The 25,385-nt window shown below is 42.8% G+C and overlaps 1 protein-coding gene across 2 annotated transcripts in view; it reads left to right on the forward strand.

Annotated features, from left to right (window-relative positions):
* The window catches only part of COL4A1 (collagen type IV alpha 1 chain), a 147,329-nt gene that overhangs the window by 73,510 nt on the left and 48,434 nt on the right, over positions 1 to 25,385 (forward strand). For both annotated transcript variants that reach the window (XM_004423171.3, XM_087435857.1), the window contains exons 3-12: positions 18,220 to 18,309; positions 18,409 to 18,453; positions 19,065 to 19,109; positions 19,217 to 19,279; positions 19,772 to 19,825; positions 19,981 to 20,007; positions 22,431 to 22,514; positions 22,601 to 22,663; positions 23,789 to 23,824; positions 24,885 to 24,926. In XM_004423171.3, the coding sequence (XP_004423228.1) occupies positions 18,220 to 18,309; positions 18,409 to 18,453; positions 19,065 to 19,109; positions 19,217 to 19,279; positions 19,772 to 19,825; positions 19,981 to 20,007; positions 22,431 to 22,514; positions 22,601 to 22,663; positions 23,789 to 23,824; positions 24,885 to 24,926 (549 nt within the window). The remainder of the gene's footprint in view (positions 1 to 18,219; positions 18,310 to 18,408; positions 18,454 to 19,064; positions 19,110 to 19,216; positions 19,280 to 19,771; positions 19,826 to 19,980; positions 20,008 to 22,430; positions 22,515 to 22,600; positions 22,664 to 23,788; positions 23,825 to 24,884; positions 24,927 to 25,385) is intronic.

The raw sequence follows: 25,385 nt of genomic DNA on the forward strand, positions 1-25,385 counted from the left end.
CATGATTTCATTATGAAATAAAAAAATGCAAGAATAGAGTGCTTTGTGTGTTATACTTTATTTATCAACTAGTTATTCTATTTTCATTCATTATTATTCTTAGTATCTGTGTAGAATAGATTTGAGATTTCAAGGATTATTACAGAACAAGATTATCTTTCTTCAATATTCTTTCAGAATATTGAAAATATCTTTCTCAGAAATTAAATTATATAACCATTATTCTAAATGTTAAAGGTGTCATATTTCTTCCTAGACATTTAATTTTTTTTCAAGTAAATGAAATTAAATATTTTTATGTAAATTCTTTGAAACTTTGGATAAATTAACTGATTTGGACTAATAATGAATTATGAATAATAACAATCATTTATTTATTAGGCACTTACTCTGTGAGAGGCATTGCACCAAATTTGAGTTAGTGAGAATTTCAAAATCTAGTATATTTAATAAGAAATTCCATTTTCTTACTTCTAAGGTGTGAAATATATAAAGTCAAAATGCAGAGAGAAGTATTACTTACTATAAAATATTATAAGGCTTATTTAGTAAAATTAAGGTTTATTTAGTGTCTTTGGAATTACTTCTAATATTTCTAAGATTGATTAGTTATCAATTTTTATAGTATTTTGAGCATTCCTGAAAAGCAGTATGGTCTAGTTCAGCTTTCCCAAAACATAATTCTCAGGCCATCTTGAGGATGTTAATGAATGTTTCCTCTGGGATGGAATGTGGAATAGCGTTCCCCGGGCAAATAAGTTTGGGAAACACTGAGTTATGGTTAAATAGACTTTAACCATTTTGTTAAAGTTTGCTGTTTCCCCACTCTAGAACATCTCAGAACCTCTGATAACTTCTGACCTTTGAGGGGTGGCATATCATGTACAGTTCCCCAAACTTATTTGATCGCAGACCCCTTTTATTTCTCAAATCAGGAACAGCCTTTAGGAAAGAACGTTTTCTTGAACAGAAGCCTTGTTTCTAGTGTGAGTTCTATCACCTACTAGCTGAGTGTGTTTCATCAAGTCATTTTGACCAAGTTACCCTACGAAAAAGGGAAATGACCTTTGACCTGCAATTTCTCAGTGTTTCTAAAACAATCAAGTAAAAGGTATTGTGCCTAAAGACACTTAGGAATTTTAAAATGTCATATTTGTGTACATGTCATTTTAGCAGTAGCTGAATTTTAAAGTTGTGATAAGTGCGAGGAATGAGTTTGCATGCTGGTCCAGTTCTGGGTGGATTCCTAGACATCAAGAGGTGGGCATAGACTGTCCAGCTGAGATGTCTCAATTCAGAAATGAAGAGTGGAAGACCGAAGAAACGGACTTGTTCCACCCATGATAGAAGTTGTCCCAGGACCTCAATTAAAGAGATGTCAGAATGCTTTTAGAATCAGCACCATTGTCAGGAAGCATGTTTGTAGCTTTTGGATGCTTTTGGTGGAGGAAAAATGAGATGTGCTCACTTGGGAGGTCTGTCTGGAAATATCATCCAATTTCTAGTCAACGTTGTGATTTTATCATTCATTTCCGGAATCATTATCCCTTAAAATATAAGGGAAACCAATTCTCCATTCATTCAGTTCTCTAACGTTTCAAATACCTCTGCAGGTTTTCGTTGTTGGCTGCTTTTCCTGAAACGCATATAATTACAAGCCTTGTCCAAACTCCTCTCCTCCCCCAGCCAACTTTCCTTGTTCTAGTTATTTTTCAAGGGGAACCTCTGAGAAGCATCACTTTATTTTTGCCATATAATGGGTTCCAACACCGCCAGTGTCTACTTTAACCACCTGGGGGCCATTGGTGTTCACTGCAGGATCCAATGGCATGTTCCTTCTCCTCCCGTTAGCTGGTTATATGGGTTAATACACACTCTTCCTTTTCCTTGTTTTTTTCTGGTGTCTTGCAATGCCAAGATTTTTTCCAGATGTCTCCTATTTCCTATTTCCACATACTGCACATGAATCATCATCTGGCAGAGTCATCGTGAGAATCAGAATGTGTTCCCACATTCACCTACTTTTGTCTTTTTGATAGGTCTTTGAAAACAAAGGATTTAAAAAATATATGCTTGACTCCGAGGGTAAAATATCAACGGTGTACCATAGCGAATCCACTAACAACAGATCCACGAGGAGTGGGTTTGTCTTATTCTGCACTTGGGCCCACTGTGGACATCACTGAAATACACAGTCTCATTCCACAGGAGGGACAGAGAGCTCTGCTTCCCCCGGCTTCCGTCTCATCTTCCTGTTTCTCTCCATTACATAAAATCTACCTCCTCGCCATGTGCTTCTGAGAGCTGTTAAACTCGTGATAGATTACAGTCATAAAAAATCAGTGTTTTTTATTTGCAATTGTATTTGGAACGTACCTCATCCAGTGTCTTGAGTGGAATAGGGTGTCCCTGTGACTTCTGCAGCCAGAACACTCCATGTGAGGGCACCCTGCCGTCAGTGAGGCGGGCCTTGACAGTCTTCGTCTTGACTTAACAGAAAAAAATCATTTTTTGTAAATATGATCCCAACAAAACATTGGCAAATTGGCTGGCAGGAATATAGCTTTCTTTTAGAAGCAGCAAAACGAGACTGTATTTTTTAATTCAAGATCAAAGACTTAATGTCAAACAAACCCCGACCAAAGAAAACTGTGCAGTTGGATATTCCTCCTGTTTTTTGGGAGAATATCATGGCATTTAGAATATGTTTCCAGACAGCACGTAATGATGTGAGATAATTGTGTAGTGTGGGCGTAGAGGACTGCACCCACAAAAACGATAGTAACAGAACCCCCCTCCTTGTGAAGTGGTCCGGCACAATGTGCCATTAAACAAAGGAAGGATTAGTCAGAGGTAACGAGAAAACCAGATGACTGTGGGGAAGTGGTGCCCCTTTGTCTTCTTTTCCCTTTGGCAAGTTCCTTAGAGATGTTCAAGCTGTGCTTGAACACCATACCCACAGGTAGCTTAGCCTGCCTCCACTGGTTAACCATGTAGCTTTATAAAAGCACAATGCTTATCTGGCCCCAAATTCAATTAATTCTAGATTTCTTCACACGAGAATCTGACCTGAAGAGCTAAGGACAATTCTTGGCGGATAGCTAAAATGCTGTCATGAAATCATTCCTGGTTTAAAGTCCTTCAGTGGGGGTTCTCCTTTATTAGAATGAGATCTTGCCAACCTTCACGCTTACAGTCCAACCTGCAAGGAGATGAAATATGCTTTTGGTAATGAATGATAGATATGAATCTCTTAGACATGTCTTGTTAGATCCCGAGGATTTGTCCAAAGACTTTTTCGTGAATGTCCCATTGTAGGATGTGAGGACCATATGTTAGTTCACTGATTCTAGGTAAGAAATCCATTGCTTTAAGTAGATGTGAATTCTGAGGTCTCTAGTATCTGGCTAAATACTCAATTTTGAAATGGTTTTCCCTAGAAGATTGGTAAAGGAATTAAATCTATCCATTGCAGATCCAGTGAACTACTTATGTCTATCATCCCACCCTGTCCCATCCGCCGTTGATTCCTTGGGCCTTACTGAGCATCTGCTCTGCAGTGACCCTGTGCCCATGGATTTAGACAGTGGTTAGCAAGACGTACATGACACCTGTTCCCAGGATCTTACTGCCTCATGGCATAGGAAAACATTAAACAAGTCATGGCACCAATAAACCCTGAATGGAGCACTCTGCTATGAGCTCTGAGGGAGAAAGAGAAGGCAGAGCCGTGAGAGTGAGCCCGTGGGGACCAGAATTGAGCTAGGGTCTTGGGTCGGGGAAAGGCAAACCGAACTTTTCACTAGCAGGGACCTGGAATTCAGGCAGCACCCTCAGGAGTTAGGCAATTTTTTATCAGTTTTGTTTCCCTATTTTTTATCATGTTTGTCCTGATTTGGGATGGGAAATTGGACACTTTGGGAAACTGCCATGGACAGTCGTTCCCCCTCACCCCAACTCGTCTTCTCACTTCCACATACGAGACCCCAAATCATTAAAGGGCATATTTTCATGAAAGCAGAGTTGTTTGGTAAAAAAAGAATGCGTGTCTTCCTGTAAGCCCTTGCGACTTACTGTTTTCTTAAGCTGGGCCTCTCGCTCTGCTCTGATCAGTACTTCGTGGGCGAGGGTGGGAGGTACCTCGGTGAGTCTCGTTCCAGACGGTCTGTTTCCTAAGCCAGGAGGCCCCGGGATGATGTATTTTCTTCCACGTCGGGACTTAGCCCCTCGTCTCCTGGTTCACAGCATTTCATAAACATGCTGCAGAAACCCTCCCACCATGGCTGAGGTGGGCGGTGAGTACTCGGTTCTGCCTCTCCCCGATAAGGAGTGGCAGCACCAGACGTTTGGTGTCTTGATCCAAATACAGAGGCCCTGGGTAAGGTGCAGCTCCGCCTGGTCGATTCTGGACCACACAGGCTGAGCCCCGGGCCCCGCAGTCTTGGGAGGGCCCACGGGGCGACCTGGCTTCCTGGATGTGGGACACGCAGGTCTTTACAGGAGACGGTGACCTGACAGCTAATTGAATGCCTTGCCTGCCAGGCTGGGGGAAAAACTTCCAGCAAAAGCTAATAATAACATTCTAAAGTAGGATTTGGAGTCATGAAGTAGAGCAGTGTTTTCCTTTTTTATGGACCTTAGATTGCTGATTTCTGCCAAGGAACTTGGTCCTTTAGACCCTTGTGGGTCCAGGGGGGTGAGGACAGGAGCTGCAGCCCAGACCTCAGGGCGGAATGCCACAACTGCCTCAAAGGGCTGTTGGCTGCTGCAGGGCTTCTGAAGACACGACGATGCCCTTAGTGTCAACCTGGAGGCCGGGGGGATTTCATAGGCTTTGCTGTGTGGGCCACACTGCACCCCTTTGCTCTTTCTTTCCTTTTCAAAAATTCAGCTCTTTGTGTTCCTCCCCCCGACAAAGTCCTAATCCTTTCCCTTTAGTTATCCGGTTTTCCTTTCTCTCTGCTCCTATGCACGGGTACAGCAATTTTACTTTCTGATGCCTCATGGCATGCCTCTTGTGACAGACGTTCTCTGGGGCCTGCCTGCCCGCTTTCCTCCTCTCTGTATCTCACATGCGAGTGCACACACATGCACCCATGCACACATGTGCGTACACGCACACACACACACTTCTTTCCTAGACCCCCCTTCACCCCTCTCCCCTGCTGTGTGATTGAACACTTCCTGCCCACTGGCTCCGAGTGTGGGTGAGTCTTTTCCTTTTTTCTGGATCGGCAGTTTTAGAGGTGGCTGCTCTGGGACTCATTGTGGATGTAGTGCTGTGGGAGCAGGCAAGGAGAACAAGGGGGCCACGTGGGGGGGTGAAATTGGATCCTGAGGGGGGAGCCAGTGGCCACTTGAAGGTGAGAAGCATCACGGACCACAGCCTGTGTAGGGGGGACCGCAAAGCAGCGTGAGCATCAGAGGGGAGCCCAGGAGCCTGAAAGTTTACGTGAGGATGGGGTTCATCTTAGACTGCTTCTCGGGATGTAGGCCGGGCCTCACTCAGACGGCCCTCTGAGGATGCACGTGTACCGCGGCTATGTTTATTACATGTCCTCATGGTTGGGTGTGCATGTCTCAGTCTGAAAAAAACCTAGTCATTCTGATTTAAAGTTGAAAATCGCCAACAGGAAGGACTTGAAGTCTGAGCTCTGAGAACCCTTCTGAATCGAAATGCCTACGACCCTCTGATGGCAGGTCTTCCCTGCAAAGGCCTGAAGGGCCTTCAGCACTGTGACATTGCTGACCTTTCTGGAGTAAAATGTCGCTTTACCGAAAGGAGCTTTGGTATGCAGAGATGTCAGAGGGCCCCGCTGAGCTGAAGTGAGGAAGCTCAGGCCCATAATGGGCTATTGCTCTACAAGTAGACGTTTCCTCAGTGTGGAATACTTTCCCGATGATGTATGCTGAGAAAAAGGAACATGATTCAGCAGCATGTACTAATGTGCCTGCATCATTCGTCTTTCAAGCCTGCTGATGTGAAAATTCAGGTTTCTTGAGTCTCATTTCCATCTGGTTTTTCTCTCCTTTTTCTGTGTTGAAAAATCACACAGTACCTGTGTTGAAGTGATCATGCCTGAGAAATATCTGGTCCATTTGGTCTGGACAGTCTTTGGTCTATTTGCTAATCTATTCAGTTCTCCATATTTTATTTCTGAAATTTTCCTTGGGGCTGGGAGGCTGGTGCTAGCATTAAATAACTTTACTCAAATCGTGTCTGCCTTTCTAACAAACTGCTCTGATGGCTTCCCGGAGCCTAGTGACAATTGGTCAGGTGTCATCTCTGTGGTCTTGCTATTGGGTGAGTACCATGAACTGAAAGGAGGGAGAAATAGATTGTAATTATGAAGACATTTGTGGGAATAACCATTCGTTTCCTTTCATATCTTGCTTTCTTGCCTTTATGAAGTTATAGTCTTAACCCAAAGTGTCTATCTTGCAAATATTTAAAATTACAGTTCCCCAACATGGGGGCTGTTCACACTCCGGGGGCACATTCCCTTCAAGGCTCTCTGCCTCATCTGGAGACATGAGTCTCACGTGTAGTGAGATAGGTGTCTACGTGGTATGAATTTAAGAACTATATGTCAAGGGATGCATCAAACAAAGTAAGTAATCTACTCAGTGAGTATAGTTTAAAATTCTATTTTTTAAGAGAAATTTGCTCCACTCAGTGACAGATAAGAACATACACATGTCATTTTCCATCCTGTCAAATATTTTGTTCCTGACACAGGCACCCGTCTCCCGAGGCTTTTCCTGTGTTTGATCACATCATTAAGTAAGTTCTAGAAGAGTGTAGGTAATCTTATTTCATAAGCAAGTCGTTTGTCATTTACTCAGCAATTATGACATTCAATGGTGATTGTTTAGGTCTGTTAGGAGCAGAGTCTCTTTCCTTATTTATGCCATGCCACGTTTTCCTGGCATCTGATACCCGTTGCACGGTGGGTGACTATAGATGGGTGCACCCCAAAGGCCTTGGTGGCTAAGTGTGGCTCCGCCCTTCCAGAGTAGATTTTGGGACCTGGGAGGGCGGGTGAGCTCTGTCCTCAGTCACCCCCAGAGCAGGACTCTGTGTGGCTCTTCATAAGCCCTGATGTAGGGCCCGCTCCCTGTCATTACCGTAGTTGTTATTCTGAAATTCTGGACCCAAATAATCAACTACAGTGTTTTTACATCGGATGTCAAACAGCTGTTAGATGATACTTTTCATCTGTTTCTTCACAGAAGGCGCTGATTCTCCCTGTGGAGAAGCGCTGAGTTGGAAATCGATTTATTCTCTCCAGGAGGCCTGGTGAGCTCTCATTGGTTTGGAATTCCCGTGGGAACTCAGAAATTTTACGAAATTAGCAATTTTATATCTGGGATAGGAGACAAGAGAAGTTTATCTCAGGATATTTGACATCTCAGTCAAGTATCCTGAGATACTTGAGGAGGCCCTATCAGCCTCCTCTTGCCAAAGAGGAATTGCCTCGGTCATTGTGGGTCACTGTGTCCGATCCGCGGTGACACATTTTTATACTCTACAAACTGTAATCTATTTTTTATGAGAACGTTAATATCTCCTAATTTACAAACCGTAGTGCAATTTGTCTGTGTCTGAATCTTAGCTCCTAGCCAAAAAGCATAACATTTTAGTCTATTGGCATTAATTAATTAAGAATAAAAAAGCAAGAAACTATATTATAAATTGAATCTTTAAAACCTCTACAAAATAGAGTAAAAGTGGCATTAAATGAGATCCTACTAATTTAATTTTTTAAATAATTTGGCCACAGCCTGGATTAAAATATATCCTCACATTATCTTTTGAAAACAGACTTGCCCATTTTGTGAACAACATTGAGGTGAGAAGAATTTACCTGTCAAGGGGAGGCTATTTTTAAGTATTTAAGAAGTAGCTATTTGTTGCATTCATTATGCATCATTATTTTGTGTTGATTCTACAAGTATATGCTTTTCTTATCTATTTAGTTTTAAAATCAAAATCTTGACCAAAAAATCCCTTTAACATCTTGCTTAATTTTTTTCCTTGAGTGACTGTGTATTTTTTTAAAGCATTAATGGTGTTTACTGAAAATAAGTTAAAATTCAGTTATTAATTCGGATCCGACCACAGCTTTTTCAAATTAATGAGGTTAAGCAGATAGTGGGCTTTGTAAAACCTCAAGCTCTAGCAGCATTATATTCTATATGGCCATGTTTAAACCTCCTTGGAACTGTTCCCGTGTTTTAGATTCTGAGCATGATTAATGAAGTCTTGAAATTATGGCAACATCCTGGGGAAAATGTTATTAGCGATATGATATAGCCAAGTTACTTGGTTGGAGGGAAAGGAAGTAATTTGGGGATATCAAAGGAAGAGAAGGGTCTTGGGGCCTCCTGCAAGTGGACGAGCTGGTGACATGGTGGCCTTACAAAGGCTTAGGCTGGGAGAATACACAGAACATTCTGGGCTTGGAAAGAATTAATATCAGAAGTATTTGTTAAGAGAAAAAGCCTTATGCATAAGATAAAGGAGAAATTTCTTAAAACTGTCATGTTTTTTAAATACCCAAGAAATTCTTATTTCCTTATGTCCAACTTAGCCACAAAATCAGGAATGAGATAATTCATAGGTCATGACTGGCAGGAAGGGAAAAAAGACAACCCTGTATTTTCATTGTCTTTTAAAATATTCTGTGGCTTTATAGGAAATGCAGTTGGCTTCATGGACATAGAAATCTTGATAGTAAATGCAAAATATATGTGTTTAAATAAACTAAAGTCAGAAAAGTTTAGTTCGTAAGCATTTGTTTAGTGTTTCATGCCATGTGGAGTAACTGAACACTCCATCAAATTTGATCCTTAAAAGAATCCTCTCGGGGAAATGAGGCAGGAAGAGTCGTCCCATTTTACAGATGGCAGTGCTGATTTCCAGAGTGTCTTTTGGCTCCCAGGTCAGGGTTCTTTCCCCATCTCATGGCAGTGTTGATGCAGTCACTAAAATGAGAACATAGAAAGTAAGATTCCCAACAGCTCCGTCACTAGCCCTGAGCAGAGATGCCTATTTTTGCAGTCAAGCTTGAAAATAGGATTCCTAAACCCACATCCTCTTGGTAGCTTTATATTATTTGCTTGGAATCTTGAGCATTTTGTGTTTCTTGATTCACTCATGAAAATATTTAGTGAGCACCTACTCTGTGCCATCTGTGCTGGGTGCTGGGGACCAGGGAATGCCCCCTGGCAGGGCACCTGTAAAACCCGGTTTTGAGAGATAATTGTATTTAACACATTTTTTAAGAGAAAAAAGATAAAGAAAAAAAATTTTCTTAATTGTCAATTGGTAATTTCTCCCGAAGTTAAACCTGAAGAATATCTTGCGTGCTTTTTGTATTGTTAATTGTAATTATTATTGTCAGGATATTTCTTTTGCATTTTTCATCTTTACTGTTAGCACAGACTAGGAAAAAAAAAGTCCATGGCCTAGATTGTGGCACTTCCTGGCTTTTATGTGTCCTAATTTTGCTCAGGATGCACGCACTTCCAGGCCATGTCACACACCCACTTATATTTTCAAGTTCAACTTAACAACATCCTCAGCTATGGTATCATGAAAACCCTTCAAGGGCTGTTGGTTTAGGTCTTGTGCACTGATTGGTATTGCTCAAACTTGCTGATAAGGTAGCATACATCTCTTTCAATCTCAGGGTTGTTGGTTTGGAGATGGGGAAAATAAAGCAAAGTGTCTTTTTTGAGAAAAAGATGTATTTTTTCTTGTCCAAACTCTTTGTTGTCAGTTATTTATTTTCCTGTAATCTCTCTTCTTCCCTCACATCTTTAAGTCATGACATAGAATTTTGATAAATCTCATGGAACGTTAAAAAAAAGAAAAGTCACTGGTGCTGGTGAGGAAAGGTGAATTTTACACGGAGGTTCTGAGGAGCTCTTAGGCATTATCGTTCCCTCTCAGTGTCTGAGACATGTGAGCATTCATCCATGGGGGGTCTGTTTCCAGCTGCTGCTGTGTTCAGCTCTGTGCACGTTAGACAAGGCCCCTCCGCGGGGCCAACGCTGAGCTGCAGCTGGAGTTTGCCCCCTACTCACTGCAGTGTGTGACATGCAAAACGTTCCAGGACCAGTGAGTAAGGTTCCAAGCTGCGGTATGGCACCTTTTATGTCTGTGCTATTTTTATGCTTTAAAAGACAATTTTTAAATGTGTATATGAGAAGCAGATTGTAAGATAATAGGTTTAGGCAGAAGCATTCATGATTTTGGTTTTCATGATAAATTATTAAGTTTTTAGCAGGGAGAGTATGTCATCACCTTTTTTGGAAGACATTAAAAATTGGATGGACTTTTTTTTCCTTTACAAATGGCAGAAATCAGGAGAATGGATTAAATTACCTTAAGTATATGTTTTCTATGAACTTGTAGGAGAAGGGACCAAAGAAAAACCTTGAAATAAATTTTCTGGCAGTTGGATATTTAGTAACAGTGTCTTAGAGACCTCCCTGCTATATTTGTACCTGTTTTATGCATGTTTTGTAGGATTTAATTTTTTTTCCAGTATATGCTATTTCCATTTAGTCATTCAAAAAGCTGAATTTACCTTTTTTCTATATTATTGTTAGATTCAAATACTCTCAGTATATAAAATGGTTGGAAAAAGCAGTCTGATAAAAATATCCGCCTTTTACATTATTTTTAGGTTAACAGCATTTAGCTGTCATTTAATGGCCTCCATGTTCAGATTACTAGTTTTATATTTAATTTTAATTACATTTTTAATTCTAATTAAAATTCTTTCCCTTAGAGTTCTTTGAGGCTGTATCAAACTGATTTCTCTCAGCTGTGCCCATGCTAATATCTTCAACAGCACTGACTATTTAATATTAATATATTAAAATAAGTATTTTAAAAAAAGGTTGACTGCTTCAGGGTCCACTGGGACGGTTTCATTTGAAAACAGTGTAGTCCCATAGTGCCCTCCGGTGGCGGAAAGCCACAGCCCATGGGGGCTTTCCTTACCAAGCCATTCCAGAAACCCATTCACCCTTTACTGCCTGTTAATATAACAGGATCAATTAGAGATGTGACGGTTTTCTTCACATCACCTTGTGTCTAGGAGTTCTTCCCCAAGGAAGGCATGTTTAGCTGAGATTACATGGATGTGCCTGAGGTGCTTGGCGATGGCAGGGGTGGGGCGTGTATACAAATAGTTCAGGTGGAGGCAGCCATCTCTAGGTGGGCTGGGTGATGCCTGGCTCGTAGTTACTGTTTGGGTGGGGGAGGCGATTGAGACCCAGGACGTAGGCTGAAACAGGGAAGAAAGCGCCTGTGGTGAAGGACCACTGGGCAGGGGGTCTACAGGAAAACCCATCAAGAAATCTGAACCTTCACAATGAAATTTGAAGAGCATGAAGCCAAGAAATACAGACGTTTCCCAGAGAAGAAACTGCATTTGGTTGCATGCAGTTTGATGGGAAAATGGAAATCAGCTATCGATCAAAGATGAACTGTATCAGGAAACATACACAGGGTTTGATTGAGTACACCCATAAGACTTTGGAAAAACATTTTCACAGTATTTTTCTCATTTCTAATTTGGGAAGCTGACTGCTTTAGGGGAGTGATTTAAAATATTTATACTTAAAAATATTTTAAACAGATTACTGCTTTGGAATAGGAATTAACGAAAGCATTTTAGACTGGTTTTTCAGAAAGAGCATAAAAGACAAATTATTGAGGAAAACATTTGCTGCTAAAGACTCTTGCTACTGATTCCAACTTTAAAGTGTGTCCTCCATCAGTGATTCTCGCTCTGATTAGGGAGAAGTGTCTGGAACTTTTATAAGTCCTGAGGACCTTTGGAAAATTTTAAGGTTTTTTTGCTGCCAACAATTTGTCAGCACTTGTTTGCCTATCATTTTAGAAAGTTTTTACTGGATTGGTGAAGTCTGACAGTTTGTTTGCTTTTCAATGGCTTTAGGGGAAGAGTTTTAAACTGTTTATATTAAGACAGCATCGAAGACTCTTTCGAGTTATTCTTGTGTTGAATGTTAGTTCTTTAGAAAGTATTTTGTAAAGAACTCTTTATAATTCATTTCTTTTTCAGAAGCTGATGTGCAAAGTGGATTTTCATAGATCAGAAAGTATCTACAGTTTTATTTCTTTGCAAATATTGATTAATCAAAATACTGGGCGTCTCCTCTGTAACCATCACTCTGCTAGTTTTGTATGATGTACCACTTGAGCGTTTAGCTCTACCAACCAACTTCATAGCAATGCTGAAATTCCTAGAATTGTCCCAGAATTCATTGTGGGCTCAAATAATGTTTTGATATCAGGATTTATCCAACAGAAATATATCCTTGAACTTGGAGAAAGTTCTGTGTTAAGTACTCTCTCTGTGGGCAGTCTGAAGCAGATGACCCTCAGCTGGGCATAGGTGGACCTTATCCACGAGCTGGATCTTATCTGCAGGGTTTGGGACTCTTCACTCAAGAGCACTGAGGAGAAGACCAGCGTGAGAGCTGCAGTCCAGGCCTGGGCAGAGAGAGAAGGGCCTTCCATTTTACTTCCTGTACATCCAGCCAGCCCCATTCCCAACCTCAGCACTCATGACTGTCCCACTCTTCACACAGACCTGGTCACCTGCAGCTTCAGAAGTCTCGGAGCAGGTCACTAGCCTGACCCCGGCTAAGAAAATCCCTGAGGTCCGTATGGTGAGAGGCGCAGTGGGTCTGCTTGCCCAAACCACCCCCCAAGGTTCAGAAGAGGCAGGATGGGTTCAGAGGCCCCTAGAAAGAGAATGGGTCTCCCAGGACGCAAAGGTCTGGATTAGGGAGCCTTTCTCTTTTTTCTTTTTAACACCTTTCTATTTCTTCTCATCCTTTGAATTTGTAAAGATGGAGAATGTCCTCATTTCCAGGAACAATCTCTAAAAGGCTCATCTTGTCTCCCCCACCCCCCAATTTATTGCTAAAGCTTTCATCATATACCTACATATTTGGTGGAGAGCCACGACATAAAGATTCCTAATATTGACTATCTCAAGTGAAATGTCACTAGAGCTTAGGAGGGAAAATGAGAGCTTTGGGAAGAGGAGAAAGATTTGTGGCCATGCTTTTTGTGCCTGCTTATTTTACTCTGTCCTGCTTTATTATTAAAGTGTTAAATGCAAGAAACAATGGTCATGATAGAGTGGTTAAGTAGAACAATCTTCAGTGTTACATTTAATTCATTGAAGAAATGTAGTATACTTTAAATTGACATATAGACATTCTTTTAAGAATCCAGTTGTGCATCATTGATGTCTTCCTCTGAGGAAAGTGGACCTGTCAGGGTTCTCGTTGTCTTTCCTCTCCCCTCCTCTCCTCTGCAGCCCTGGCAATATTTCTGCCCTCATGTCAAGCCTTGTGGTGTGGATGAAGCTCCCAGTGGGGCCTCGTCACAGAGTTTTTCCATGACCCCGTGACACTGACCCCAGCCTTCCCACTGCTTTCCCAGCAGCACTGGTATTCAGGAAATGGCCTCACAGATGTCTGACTGTTGTTGGGCTCCAGGAACTGGACTCGTGGAATTTTTGGCTGAGTCCCGTAGTCACCCATTGACTGCGACCTGTCATTTGAAATCGTTTCCCCATCACTGAATGCTTGGGGAGCTCTGGCTCCAGTGGAATGTTGTCATTCCTCAGTTATTTGTGGCCTTGCTTGCACACTGAACTCTCAAGGCGCCAGATGACAGGAGGATACAGCTGATCCAGTGTCACGTCCTGACCACAGCGTTCTCTCCCTCTTGCTTCTTCGGCCAGTGGTGCATACGTTAGCCACTCTCTCATGGTGCCCACAGGGCTCTAGACTGGGGAAGGGAGACCTGGGATCCCATCCTGCCCAGTAACCGTATTTTGCTATGTTTTAAAGTTTTTGGGATATATAGGTAGGATCCTACTTCATGCTAAGTGTCATGTTATGCTGTTGGTTAGTTCATCATCCATTCACCAACTCCAATTGAATTCAGAGTTTGTGCCAAGCACTGTGAACAAAGAAAACAATATCCCTGCCTTTCAAGTCTTTACTTCTAAGAGGTAGAAACCTACTTGCAAAATCTTTGCAAGTCGCATCGCTTGTTGGGTTTGTTCTGCTTTCTAGCGGGTGAACCCAGCACATGTGGATGGCTGTACCCATCACAGCCAGGCCCCCGTGAGAGGGAAGCCCAGTGCTCTGGCCACATGCTTGCTTGTGCTTCAGTCCATTGTAAAGATCTTTACGTGTGAAAAATTAATTAAAAATTGGACTAAAAGATCGTGATCCCATGCTGACTATTGAAACAGGCAAGTAAGGTTTTTGATGACTGCTTATTCTAGATATATTTTGTGTTAACTTTATTTTTGTTGTTGGTAATTATATTATCCTCCAAAGTTAGAAGCTTCACACTATTTCAACTTCGGCCATCCTGGCTGAAGCCAGGGAGCCTGGGAGCTTTATTTGTATTTGGATTTCTGACTTAGATATGAAGGGGGTTATGTTCTAGCATTTGATATCCATCATGAACTTGTTTCCTTTTTAAGCATTTTAAGAGGAAAGGAAAAAATTGGATATTAGAACCTTCTATTCCCATATTTAATGGATTTTTTAAAGTATGTCCTTGCTTTAGATAATGTATTATGCAAAAATTTTAAGTGGCTCCATGCATGAAACTTTATTTCATGCCTAATTTAGAATGGCTAATTTTGATGCCGAGGTTGTTCTCTGTGGTTGTATTCCTTCATCTTTATAGATGATGGCATTTTGTTCTTCCTCCTCAAATTCTGAACTTCATCATTTGAGGATACAGTGGTAATCACTTCTGTTGCTGGTATATAAACTGTCTTTTGATTAGTACAATACATTGCACTGACTTTCAAGAATAAAACTATTAAATGTAATTGCATCAAAACTTTTTGTGTAATATTTTACAAGCTTCTTTTTTCTTTTCTCCATTTTAAATGGTCGCTGCTGTGATAACAGTGGTTGTGGGTCTTTTGTTTCTGCCTGGCATGTATTATCTGGTCGATGTGTCTTCAGCACATCATGGGAAATCGATGAAGACGGGTCCTATTTCTCAGTTATTTTAACTGTACACATCCTGCCTTGAAGTCCAGCGTCAGGGTGGTCACAATTGTAGTACTGCTGTTGCAGCTGCAAAGTCTGGCTTAGAAACTACCAGCAAAATAACCTTTGCACAACCTGTCCAGCTCTTTGCTCTTCCTATAACCCCAGTGGAGACTTGCTGAAAGCTCAGAGGAATAGTTTGGCCTGCTTACAGCGTGTGCTGTTTGCCAGCTAATTGTATAGCTGTTTGAATGCTTTTCCTATCTGCTTGCTCTGTTCTGGTGCCCATAATAACCTTGGACAGGGTACGGGATATTTAGATTATTCACGTGTACTTTCGTCTGAACAAAAGATTAGGAAAGTTAAAAAAATGTGTGGGAGACGGCAGGAACCATGTCGATGGAGGAGTCACTTCCTTTTTAGCTACTTAATTTCAAAGCTCTTGGGATATATGGATTGCTTAAATGTTCCGGTGACGTTTGGGAAAGAATATGTTCTTGCTGTGAAAGCAAGGACTGGGAATTCAGGTTTCTGGATTCTGTTCCCAGGAGCATGTGGGGGTCACCCAGTGACATGTGACAAGTCAGTTAAGCCTCGGAATCCTCATTTCCCTATCTGTGAAATGGACATAAAAGGGGCTATCTTAATGTGGGTGAGTTGTTTAATATTTTGCTGGGAACCAGCTTGCTCTAGTGACCTAGAAAAAACGCGGACTGTGGTGCGGGCTGACCGCATTTCTATTTCTGGCTTTAGCCCTGACTCAGTGAGAAACTGGTAGAAATCAGCTCATCTGGCCCTGGGCCTCCATGCATTCCGTGATTAAAATGAGAGTTATAAAATCTTATCTGCACTGGGTCTCAGAGAGATACTGCCAATATGAACCAAGTACTAAAAATACTCCACCAAATGCACTAGAAAGCTTTTACGTTCCCTTTCACGTTTCCTTCCTATCTCATGTTAGGCTATTTGGGGGTACACAATTCAATGGTCATTAATTTTTTTAGCCAGCTGTTTGCAGTTCAGTTCTATTCTGTTCTGGGTAGAATTTTCCCATATCTGAATGAAAGGGAGGAGGTCGATAGGATGTGCAATATGTCTCTATCATCAGTCTTTTCTGCAGTTGTGTCCCGTTGTTATTATTTTAGGTTAAGAATGAATATATTTAAGTGGCTTTACATTTGAACCCATCTTGGTCTGAGAATGTTTTTCTTTCTTGGCTATCAGAAGCTTAAGGGAGAAGGAGTCAGCATTCTGTGTCAAATCATATGCTGAGGGCTCTGGGGCTATTAGCATCTATTCTTTCGGGTAGATTCTCTGGGTGCTGCTGGTCCAACGGGGTGTGCCAAACTGTAGGGCTTAATTTTCTTTACTCCATTTACTATTTTCTCATATTCTCCGAGTTTGGAATATTCTCCTCCACATTGATTTGCGTGCTGTTTCTGGATTCCTGACTTCCACTTCCAATTAAACCTACAGTCCACAGAGGCCCAGTAGTTGGAGTTCCAAGTCCAGAACCACATTTCTGCATTTCTAAAAAGGCAATAGGCAGTTAATTCACCAGCAAGTGCCGGGACTGGTTGTGTGGTTTGGGAAGAAGGACGACTTTGAAAGTTCTTGCTGTCTCCTTGCATTGATGCAAGGATGAAAAACTTTTTTTTTTTTTTTTTTTAAAGATTTTATTTATTTATTTTTTCCCCCCAAATCCCCAGTAGATAGTTGTATGTCATAGCTGCACATTCTTCTAGTTGCTGTATGTGGGACGCGGCCTCAGCGTGGCCGGAGAAGCGGTGTGTCAGTGCGCGCCCGGGATCCGAACCCGGGCCGCCAGCAGCAGAGCGCACGCACTTAACCACTAAGCCACGGGGCTGGCCCAAGGATGAAAAACTTTTAAGTAACTCTTGGTAACATGCTCTTTTGGGGGTAAATGTGTATGTTATGTAATGTATAGCTTGTCAGTTTATTTTTACTTTGAACTAATGTGACTGGGAGAAAAATACTGGGCACTAAGTCATCCTGCCTGGCATCTCCAAAGGGCCTTCTGCTTTTTAAAAGCAGCTAATGATGGTTACTTAGTCTGCCCTATTTGTATTGTAAGATCACACTAAAGTCCACAGGCTGTAAAGAAAATAGGTTTTCTTGATTTCTTGTCATGATTATGGGTGATTTTATCTTGGCAATCTAAATATGGCCGTCTTCCTCAAATAGCTTAATCAGGTCACTGGCTGGCTGATGCCTATAGAAGAAAGCCTATATCCCGGATCAAAATTAATGCCGCATCCCTCCAGGTTCTTGTCCCTGTTGTGTTTCTTCCTGTTAGTTTCTTGTGCTCCCGTGGCCTAGATCTCCATCCTCATCACCGTCTACTTGCTATCCTCCAGCCTGAATTGCCTTCTCCCTTCTCTTCACATGCTTGTTTTGCATTCATCCTTCAAGAGCCAGCTTAAGGGTCAGAATCCTATGGAGTCTTTCTGACCGTTCTTTTTCCTTTTTGAATGTATTATAGCCACGTGTGTGTACCCTGAATAATATTCATTATTTTTAAGATACTATTTCTTATTTCTTTTTGCTCCGTGAGAACAGAGACCATAATTAAACTGCGATCCTACCTTTGCGAAAAAACACTTTTTATTTAAAGACACGTTATGAAAGCCCATCATCAGACTGTTGATTGCACAGAGAAGTCTCAGCATCTTGTGCTGAAACTCACGCTGCGAGCTCTGCCCACACCCCTCCTGAAGGCACCCAGAGGGAAAACTCGCTTGGTGGTCCACTCACAGTCTCATGCCGTGTCTACTGAGAACACGAGGGTTCCACTAATTGAATGAACTTAAAAGCAACTCAGCGAAAAAAATCAACTATCCGTTATTTTATTTACCCAACATATTATTTATCGTTTAGAGTATGGTATATAGAAAGCATTGTGCCAGGTATCATATATGAATTTTCCTGTCCTCAAAGAGCTTAAAAAATAATAGAGAAAAGCCAGCTGAAATAGGAGTGAGTTTGCAGCGTCTCTTTTCAGATGCCCACTCTGGACTTGTGCGGTGTTGGATGGTGCTTAGAGAGGTTGATGCTGATTTGTTTCCTCAGTTTCTTTCAACCTGCCTTTTGTCTGACTTCCTCCTTCCTCCTGCGCAGGGTGAAAGAGGCCTCCCGGGGTTACAAGGTGTCATTGGGTTTCCGGGAATGCAAGGACCTGAGGGGCCGCAGGGACCACCAGGACAAAAGGTGAGCCTGGCTGTGTGATGGGGGTGGGGGAGTGGATTTAAGCTGATCTGTGTTCTTGTTATAATGAGTGGTCATAATGGCATTTCTCTTCTGTCCCAGGGTGATACTGGAGAACCAGGACTGCCAGGAACAAAAGGCACAAGAGTGAGTACAGTTGTCACTTAAGTTGGTGACGATGTGGGTGGGATCTGACCTGGCAGTGCTTGCAGAGTGAGGGCTCCTTACACCCCGCTCCTGCCTCCAGACAGTCTTGAGGGGGCTTCTCTCCCTCTCACTTCTCCTTGTCCCTTGCACTCCTGTGAGAGTGAGTAGGGCAGAGAGAGAGGAAACAACGTTGGGATTGTCTGGGATGGAGAACATCCGGATTTCAATGAGAAGCAACTTGATTTTCTTCCCCCATTGAACTGATGTATCCCATAAACTCTTCTTCCCAACCGTTTAATGTGAATTATATATGTGTATCACCTAAAAATTACAAGGCAAGAAAGGAGGACAGAATTATTTTGTGCGTGCACAGCCTTGGTTTTAGAAGTAACTCATGGTCAGCTGTTGCTGTAGAATTGCTACTGAAATCACCCCATGATCTGCCTCCCTGGCTGGGCCCTCGGCTGCCCCCCGCAGAACGCCCCGTCTGCTTAGTGTGGCTGTTCTGAACGCCAGCAATTCGGGGCGACGCCCTTAGGCAGGTGGATGCAGTGGCAGGAAATGTTGTTCCCCAGTGCTCAATGGAAACTCTTTCCTTTCCGTCCTCACAGGGACCCCCAGGAGCATCGGGTTACCCTGGAAACCCAGGACTTCCTGTATGTATATAAAATGCACCTGCTTCCCTTAACGAAACTTTTGACTGAGTGAGAGCACCATCAGGTGATGTTCTATTTTGGCTACTTTTTCGCTTTATTAATTGCAGGGTATTCCTGGCCAAGATGGTCCCCCGGGCCCCCCAGGTATCCCAGGATGCAACGGGACAAAGGTAAATTTAGAACCGAGACCCTCCCCGATTTGCGCCATTTACCTGACTCCGCATGCGGAGTCGGGCAACGTTGTCCTGTGTACACTGGTTTAGTTGCCACAGTTGGAAAGTTACTTGTCTGAATGAAGCTTTCTTCATTTGACAGGAAGCAAGATTTCCCATATTTATTGTTCAGGAAACACATAATCCTGTCTTTCATTTTTGTGGACTTTTATCCTAAAATTGCTTTGAACACTGTATTTCTTACCTATCGTCTATTACTACATCAAACAAAATGCTATTATTAATCCTTGTCCCTAGTAATTATATTCTCAAATATATTTCTTCTATGGTGAAGTAGCTCTCAGCAAGATAGCTTGTAACAAATGAATTTTAGGAAATGATTTTACCCAGCCAATGCGGTGTCCCTGAGGGAGGGACAGTGACTGGTGCGGGCGTCTGCAGTGATGTCCTGGCACGGCGCTCGTGAGTGACTGTCTGCTGTCCCCTCAGGGTGAGAGAGGACCTCTGGGGCCTCCGGGTCTGCCTGGATTCACCGGGAATCCCGTGAGTATGGGGTCGTTTATGTCAGAATTTCTTTCTTGGGTTGTAATTTCTCTCTGCTCTTTCCCTTTGCTTTCCTTTCCATTTTTTATACTTATACCTTAATGCTGATGATGTTTTGAGAAAAACGAAACTAATACCAACCTTTTGTTTTCTAGGGACCACCAGGGTTACCTGGAATGAAGGTACATTATTTTATTTTCTTGGATTCGTTACAGAAGTCTGTTTAAAACAGATGCCATAAAAACAAATTTACTTTAAATCACTTTGGTCGGTCAATTGCCTTTTAACGTATTTGTCTAAACTCTGCTCCATGAAAAGAGTACGTACTTAAATTTTAGAATCTAACGTTAGACATCAGGAACAGTTTCTGAGTAGAAGATAAGCAGTAATAGGGAGCATGGTGTGATGGTGAGTATGAACTGATGCAAGTCCAGTGCAGACTGATTACCTGCAGAGCCGATCTCGATGATGCTCTTCTCCAGAGCTGTGGGGGCGTGAGCACGGTGCCACCCAAAAGGGCTGAAATTGGTGTCATATTGAATCTATATGGTTTCACTTAAATACAGCCCTCTTTCCCTGTTGCCTGTAATCTTGAGTCACTCTCTTATAAATTCTGTGATTGCTGCCTGAGGTTAGATCCTTGGTGTCATGGCCCCTTCTTTCAGAGCCAGTCCAGGCCTGTCTCAGCTTGATTCTCCCTTTGTGTCCGGGTGGGGCCGAGGACCCTCTGTGCATGGTGAGGAGAGAGGCCCTGGGTCCCTCCCTGCCATGCCCCCGGCGAGCCATTGGGTCCCTGCTGCAGTCTAGGGGACTTTCTTCATCTGCCCTTGTGGGGTACCTAGACAAAGGCCTGGGTGGGTACACTGGTCCCATCACTGATCACTGGCCACTTGCCTTCTCCTCCACGGGGCAGCGTTCCCTGTTCCCTCCTCTCTTGGTCCAGCCTTCTCTCACCAACACCCAGCTTGGTGTCCTACAGGCACCACCCGCCCACACTTCCAGAATGGAACCTGCCCCTTCCCTCCTAGACTCTCCTCTCTGTGCTCAGCTACTCAGGGTGATGATACCACCTGGGTGTCCAGCCGGGAACCCAACAGGCATTCCTCCGATTGATGGATTGATGTGGTTTTTACTATGGAAAATTGCATGTGACTGATTCTCTCCTTCTTTCTCTCCCTCCTTCCTTTTTTCTTCCCCCCCCTCTTTTAATCATAAAGTCCTGTCATTTTCACATCCTCATTTTTTTCTTGAATGTGCCCCATCCTCCCCGCTGGCCTGCCTCCCTTTGAAGCGGCTGGCAGACCCTTCTTTCATGTTTGCTCAATGAGTCAATGTGGGAGTGAATCCATTCATGTGCTCAGCTCCCGCCCAGCTACTCCAGCATTCTTCATTGTGGATTGCAAGCAGAGGGAGAAGAACTCAGCTCCTGAGGAAAGTCTCTGAAATTTTATAGAAATTAACCTTTTGAAGTCTTTCCCAGGGAGGGAATGCTGTCGCAGAGCTTGGCGGCTTTTAGGGACCTGACCGCAGACTGTGGGCTCCCTGTGCCTAGAATGGTTCGGGGGGCGGGGCGTCTGCATATTCAGGGCAGCCCAGTAAAAGGGATGCCTTCAGTTCTGCAACTGAAAAGAGACAACCACACGTCTGCGTGAGGTTGAGTGCTCATGTGTCCCTGTGTTTAAGAACACCTGAGATACGGCATCCTCATGACAGCCCCGTGCTTTAGTCAGGGTTCCGCAGAGAAAGAACTAGCAGGATGGGTGTATACGTATGAATATGTGTGTATATACACATGTACATACATAATGATAGATGGATAGAGAGAGTGAGAGAGAGATTTACTTTAAGGAATTCCATGATTGTGGGGGCTGGCAAGTCCAAAATCTGCAGGGCAGGCCAGCAGGCCGGAGACCCCGGGAAGGGCTGCTATTGTAGCTCCATTTGAAGGCTATCTGCTGGCAGAATTATCCCTTCTTCACAGGAGTCAGTCTTTCTTCTCTTAAAGCCTTCAACCAATTGGATGAGGCCCATCCCCGTTATGGAGAGTAGTCTGCTTTACTTGAAGTCTACTGATTTAAATGTCAATCTCATCTTAAAAAAATACCTTCACAACAACACCCAGACTGATGCTTACCCAAGTATCTGGGTACTGTCACCTGGCCAAGTAGACAGATAAAATTTACCATCACACAACTGCTTTTACAAAAATGCTCACACGGGGTCTTTTCTTGAAAACATTATTATTATTTCATGAGAACAGCTGTGATCACAGTCTTTCAAGTGGAGACGGGCCCTGGTCTAGGACTCCTCCTCATCTGGGTAGAACGGTCACATGGGAGTGTCACGGATCCCTTGACTCAGCTGTCTGTACGTCCAGTCCTGGTTGCAGCCGAGTGGACCGTGCAGCACTTCGTGCTGGTCATTATGATCAATAGTAGCAGTGAATGGGGAGACGGCTGGTCCATTTATTCCAGCTGAGACAGAGCCTCAGTCCTAGATGTGAGCTTCTTGCACACCAGTACTGCATGCCTATTACTCCAGAGGTTTTAAGTTTCTTTACGTAAATATCAGTATTTGTGACTTTCTCTTACTTTTCATCCCATAGGGCGACCCAGGTGAGATACTCGGCCACGTGCCCGGGACCCTGTTAAAAGGGGAAAGAGGATTCCCCGGACCCCCAGGAACACCGGTAAGTGTTTGCTGAGTAACGTTAAGCACATGCTGACTCTCCTCCTGGTTTGCATTTTAATTCCTCTCTTTCTCAATAAATTATAGGGCTTGCCAGGACTGCCAGGGCTGCAAGGTCCTGTTGGCCCTCCAGGATTTACCGGACCACCAGTAAGTTTTGGGGGATATCTCTCTTAGGCTATCATTCAAGGGACAACTGCGTTGAGACATGAAAATAAATAAAATGTAATGAAAATGTAATGAAAACTTTCCACAGTGATGATCTCTCTTAATCTGGATTGAGAGAATGAGCTTCTTTCTTAAGAAAATCTGCCCTGGAGATGGACTTGTAGGAATATAGTCCTGCCAGAGGGTCTGTTCTGCTGGGGGCTGTGGACACAGGCTGGCTGGCAGTGAAGGACATGGGGTTCGTAAGAAAGACTTTACAAACTGAGCCCCTGGGAGGCTCTGCTCCATCACTGGCTCCTTCACAGCTGATAATTCTCAGTAGAAGGAGGGCATCCTCTCCTCCCATCACACAGTTTCGGGAGCAGGAGAGAGTTAATATTAACAAGATTTACTCATCTGTCGAGTGTCACGTTTGCTAGGAATGAATAACGCCCTGGTCTGTCATCCTCACACGAGCCTGCCCTCGAGTCCTTGAGAGATTTTCACGCTGATCTTTTCAATGTAGTCTTTCTTTCCTTTGTTTATCATTTCTTTTTTTTTTTGATCAAATCCAGCAATTCTTCCTCTATTCATGCCTGCAAATGTAGCCTCTTTTATAATCTTGTAAATAAATGGACTCATTTTTGTGAGGAAAGAATGACTAATTTTTTTCTTTTTAAATGATGATAAAAAGCATTCTGAAATTTTGTTGCAAACGCGGGAAGTTTTTTGACTTCACTACAGTCCCTTGAAGAAATCATTCAACTTGTTAAGAGAAACAGTTATATTTAAAGTGGACAAACATCATTGCCAAACTGGAGACTCTGAGGCTCAGAGAGGTGGGCTGCTCATGTCGTCTGTTTGCCCGGCACGTTCTGACATCAGTGGATTCCACAGTGCAGTGCCTAGGGTTTTGGGATATGTTCATCCCTGTTAATAATTGTCCTGGACTAGTTTCTTGTTGCTTTCAAAGTTTTACAGTTCTAGAGCACAGGAAAAATTATTTAAACATTTAACAAATAAATTATCACGTTAACCATGGGATCTTAATATAACTTCAGTACAAAGAACAATTTAAAGCTTACCAGAGTTGTGCATCATAGTAAATTAAAATGCTCTCTGTTACAGGGTCCTCCAGGCCCTCCTGGCCCTCCAGGTGAAAAGGTAAAGTTTTTTTTCCTCATCTGTCTGTCTTTTTCATTAATATAAGCCTATTGTGAAATTGCCATAACTCATTCTTTAAGTCTCTGTAAAAAGTTTTAGGAAATTATAATTTCCTTGTCCATCTCTAAATTTAACATGTGTTCATTCACCTCTCCATCTATCCATCGATCTATCTAATCTATCCACCTATCTGTATGTCCATCTATCTATTCCTCTATCTATCCATCTATCTATCCATCTATCCATCAATCTATCCATCTGTCCATCTATCTATCCATCTATCCACCTATCCACCTATTCATCAATCTATCTAATCTGTCTACCTATCTATCTATCTATCTATCTATCTATCTATCTATCTATCTATCTATCTATCTATCTATCTATCTATCTCTCTATCTATCCATCCATCCATCCATCCATCCATCCATCCATCCATCTCTCCATCTATCTATCTATCTAATCTATCTATCTATCTATCTATCTATCCATCTTTCCTTCCATCCATCCCTTAGCCATTATTTTGGAATCACCGATCTTTCCTTTAGTTTTCTAAAGCCAGAGTTTAAAAATGTTAAACTTTTTTTTTGTGTGTGAGGAAGATCAGCCCTGAGCTAACATCTGCCAATTCTCCTCTTTTTGCTGAGGAAGACTGGCCCTGGGCTAACATCCATGCCCATCTTCCTCTTCTTTATATGGGATGCCGCCACAGCATGGCTTGACAAGCGGTGCGTCGGTGCACGCCTGGGATCCGAACCAGTGAACCCCGGGTCGCCGCAGCGGAGCGCGCGCACTTAACCGCTACACCACTGGGCTGGCCCCGAAACCTTAAACTTTTTAAAAAAGGTTTTTATAGGATTCTTTTTCAATAATACTTTAAAAAACTTTTTTATGGACATTGAATACAACATGGTCACAACTTTCTTGAAAATTTTATGGTAGTTGTGGGTGAGCTGTTGCCTTAAATCTACCATCTTATTGCATTTTATGTGATGTTTGTTAGATGATTTTGAACAAAGTAGACAACTCTAATAATGGAAGCCTAATTTTTTATCAACAGGGGCAAATGGGCTTAAGTTTTCAAGGGCCGAAAGGTGACAAGGTGAGTGCACGTTGCTTTGGAGGGTTTTCGTGTTTAACGTTGGGAATCTAAGCATGATGGAGTTCCCGCCTCTGGACCTGCTCTTGGACCCTTACAGCCATCGTTACTCTTCTCTGCATGTCTTGAGCTTGTTAGTGTGTTCCTTAAAATGCACAGCTGGAACTCACGGAGACCACTCTGTGTGTGCTCTGCCCAGCAGAGAATGCGACAAGGCCACGAATCCCAGTTCTCTGCTTGTAGAGTTCAGTCACAGTGTTCTCAGGCAGTGATGAAGCCAGACCTAGACTTTGTTACAGAAGAGTCCAATTTTGGACTTGACTATTAGTAGCGTAACTCTATTAAACCCTACAAAGACAGAGGCCATGATAGCAGAATTGGGAGGAAATGGGCCGCAGAGGCAGGGAGGCACAGGCCGGAGCGGACGGCCTCATCTTGGGAAGAAGGGAGGCCCACGGTGGG

The sequence above is a fragment of the Ceratotherium simum genome, chromosome 10 (assembly GCF_057802395.1).
Source record: "Ceratotherium simum simum isolate JZ-2026a chromosome 10, ASM5780239v1, whole genome shotgun sequence".
NCBI lineage: Eukaryota > Metazoa > Chordata > Mammalia > Perissodactyla > Rhinocerotidae > Ceratotherium > Ceratotherium simum.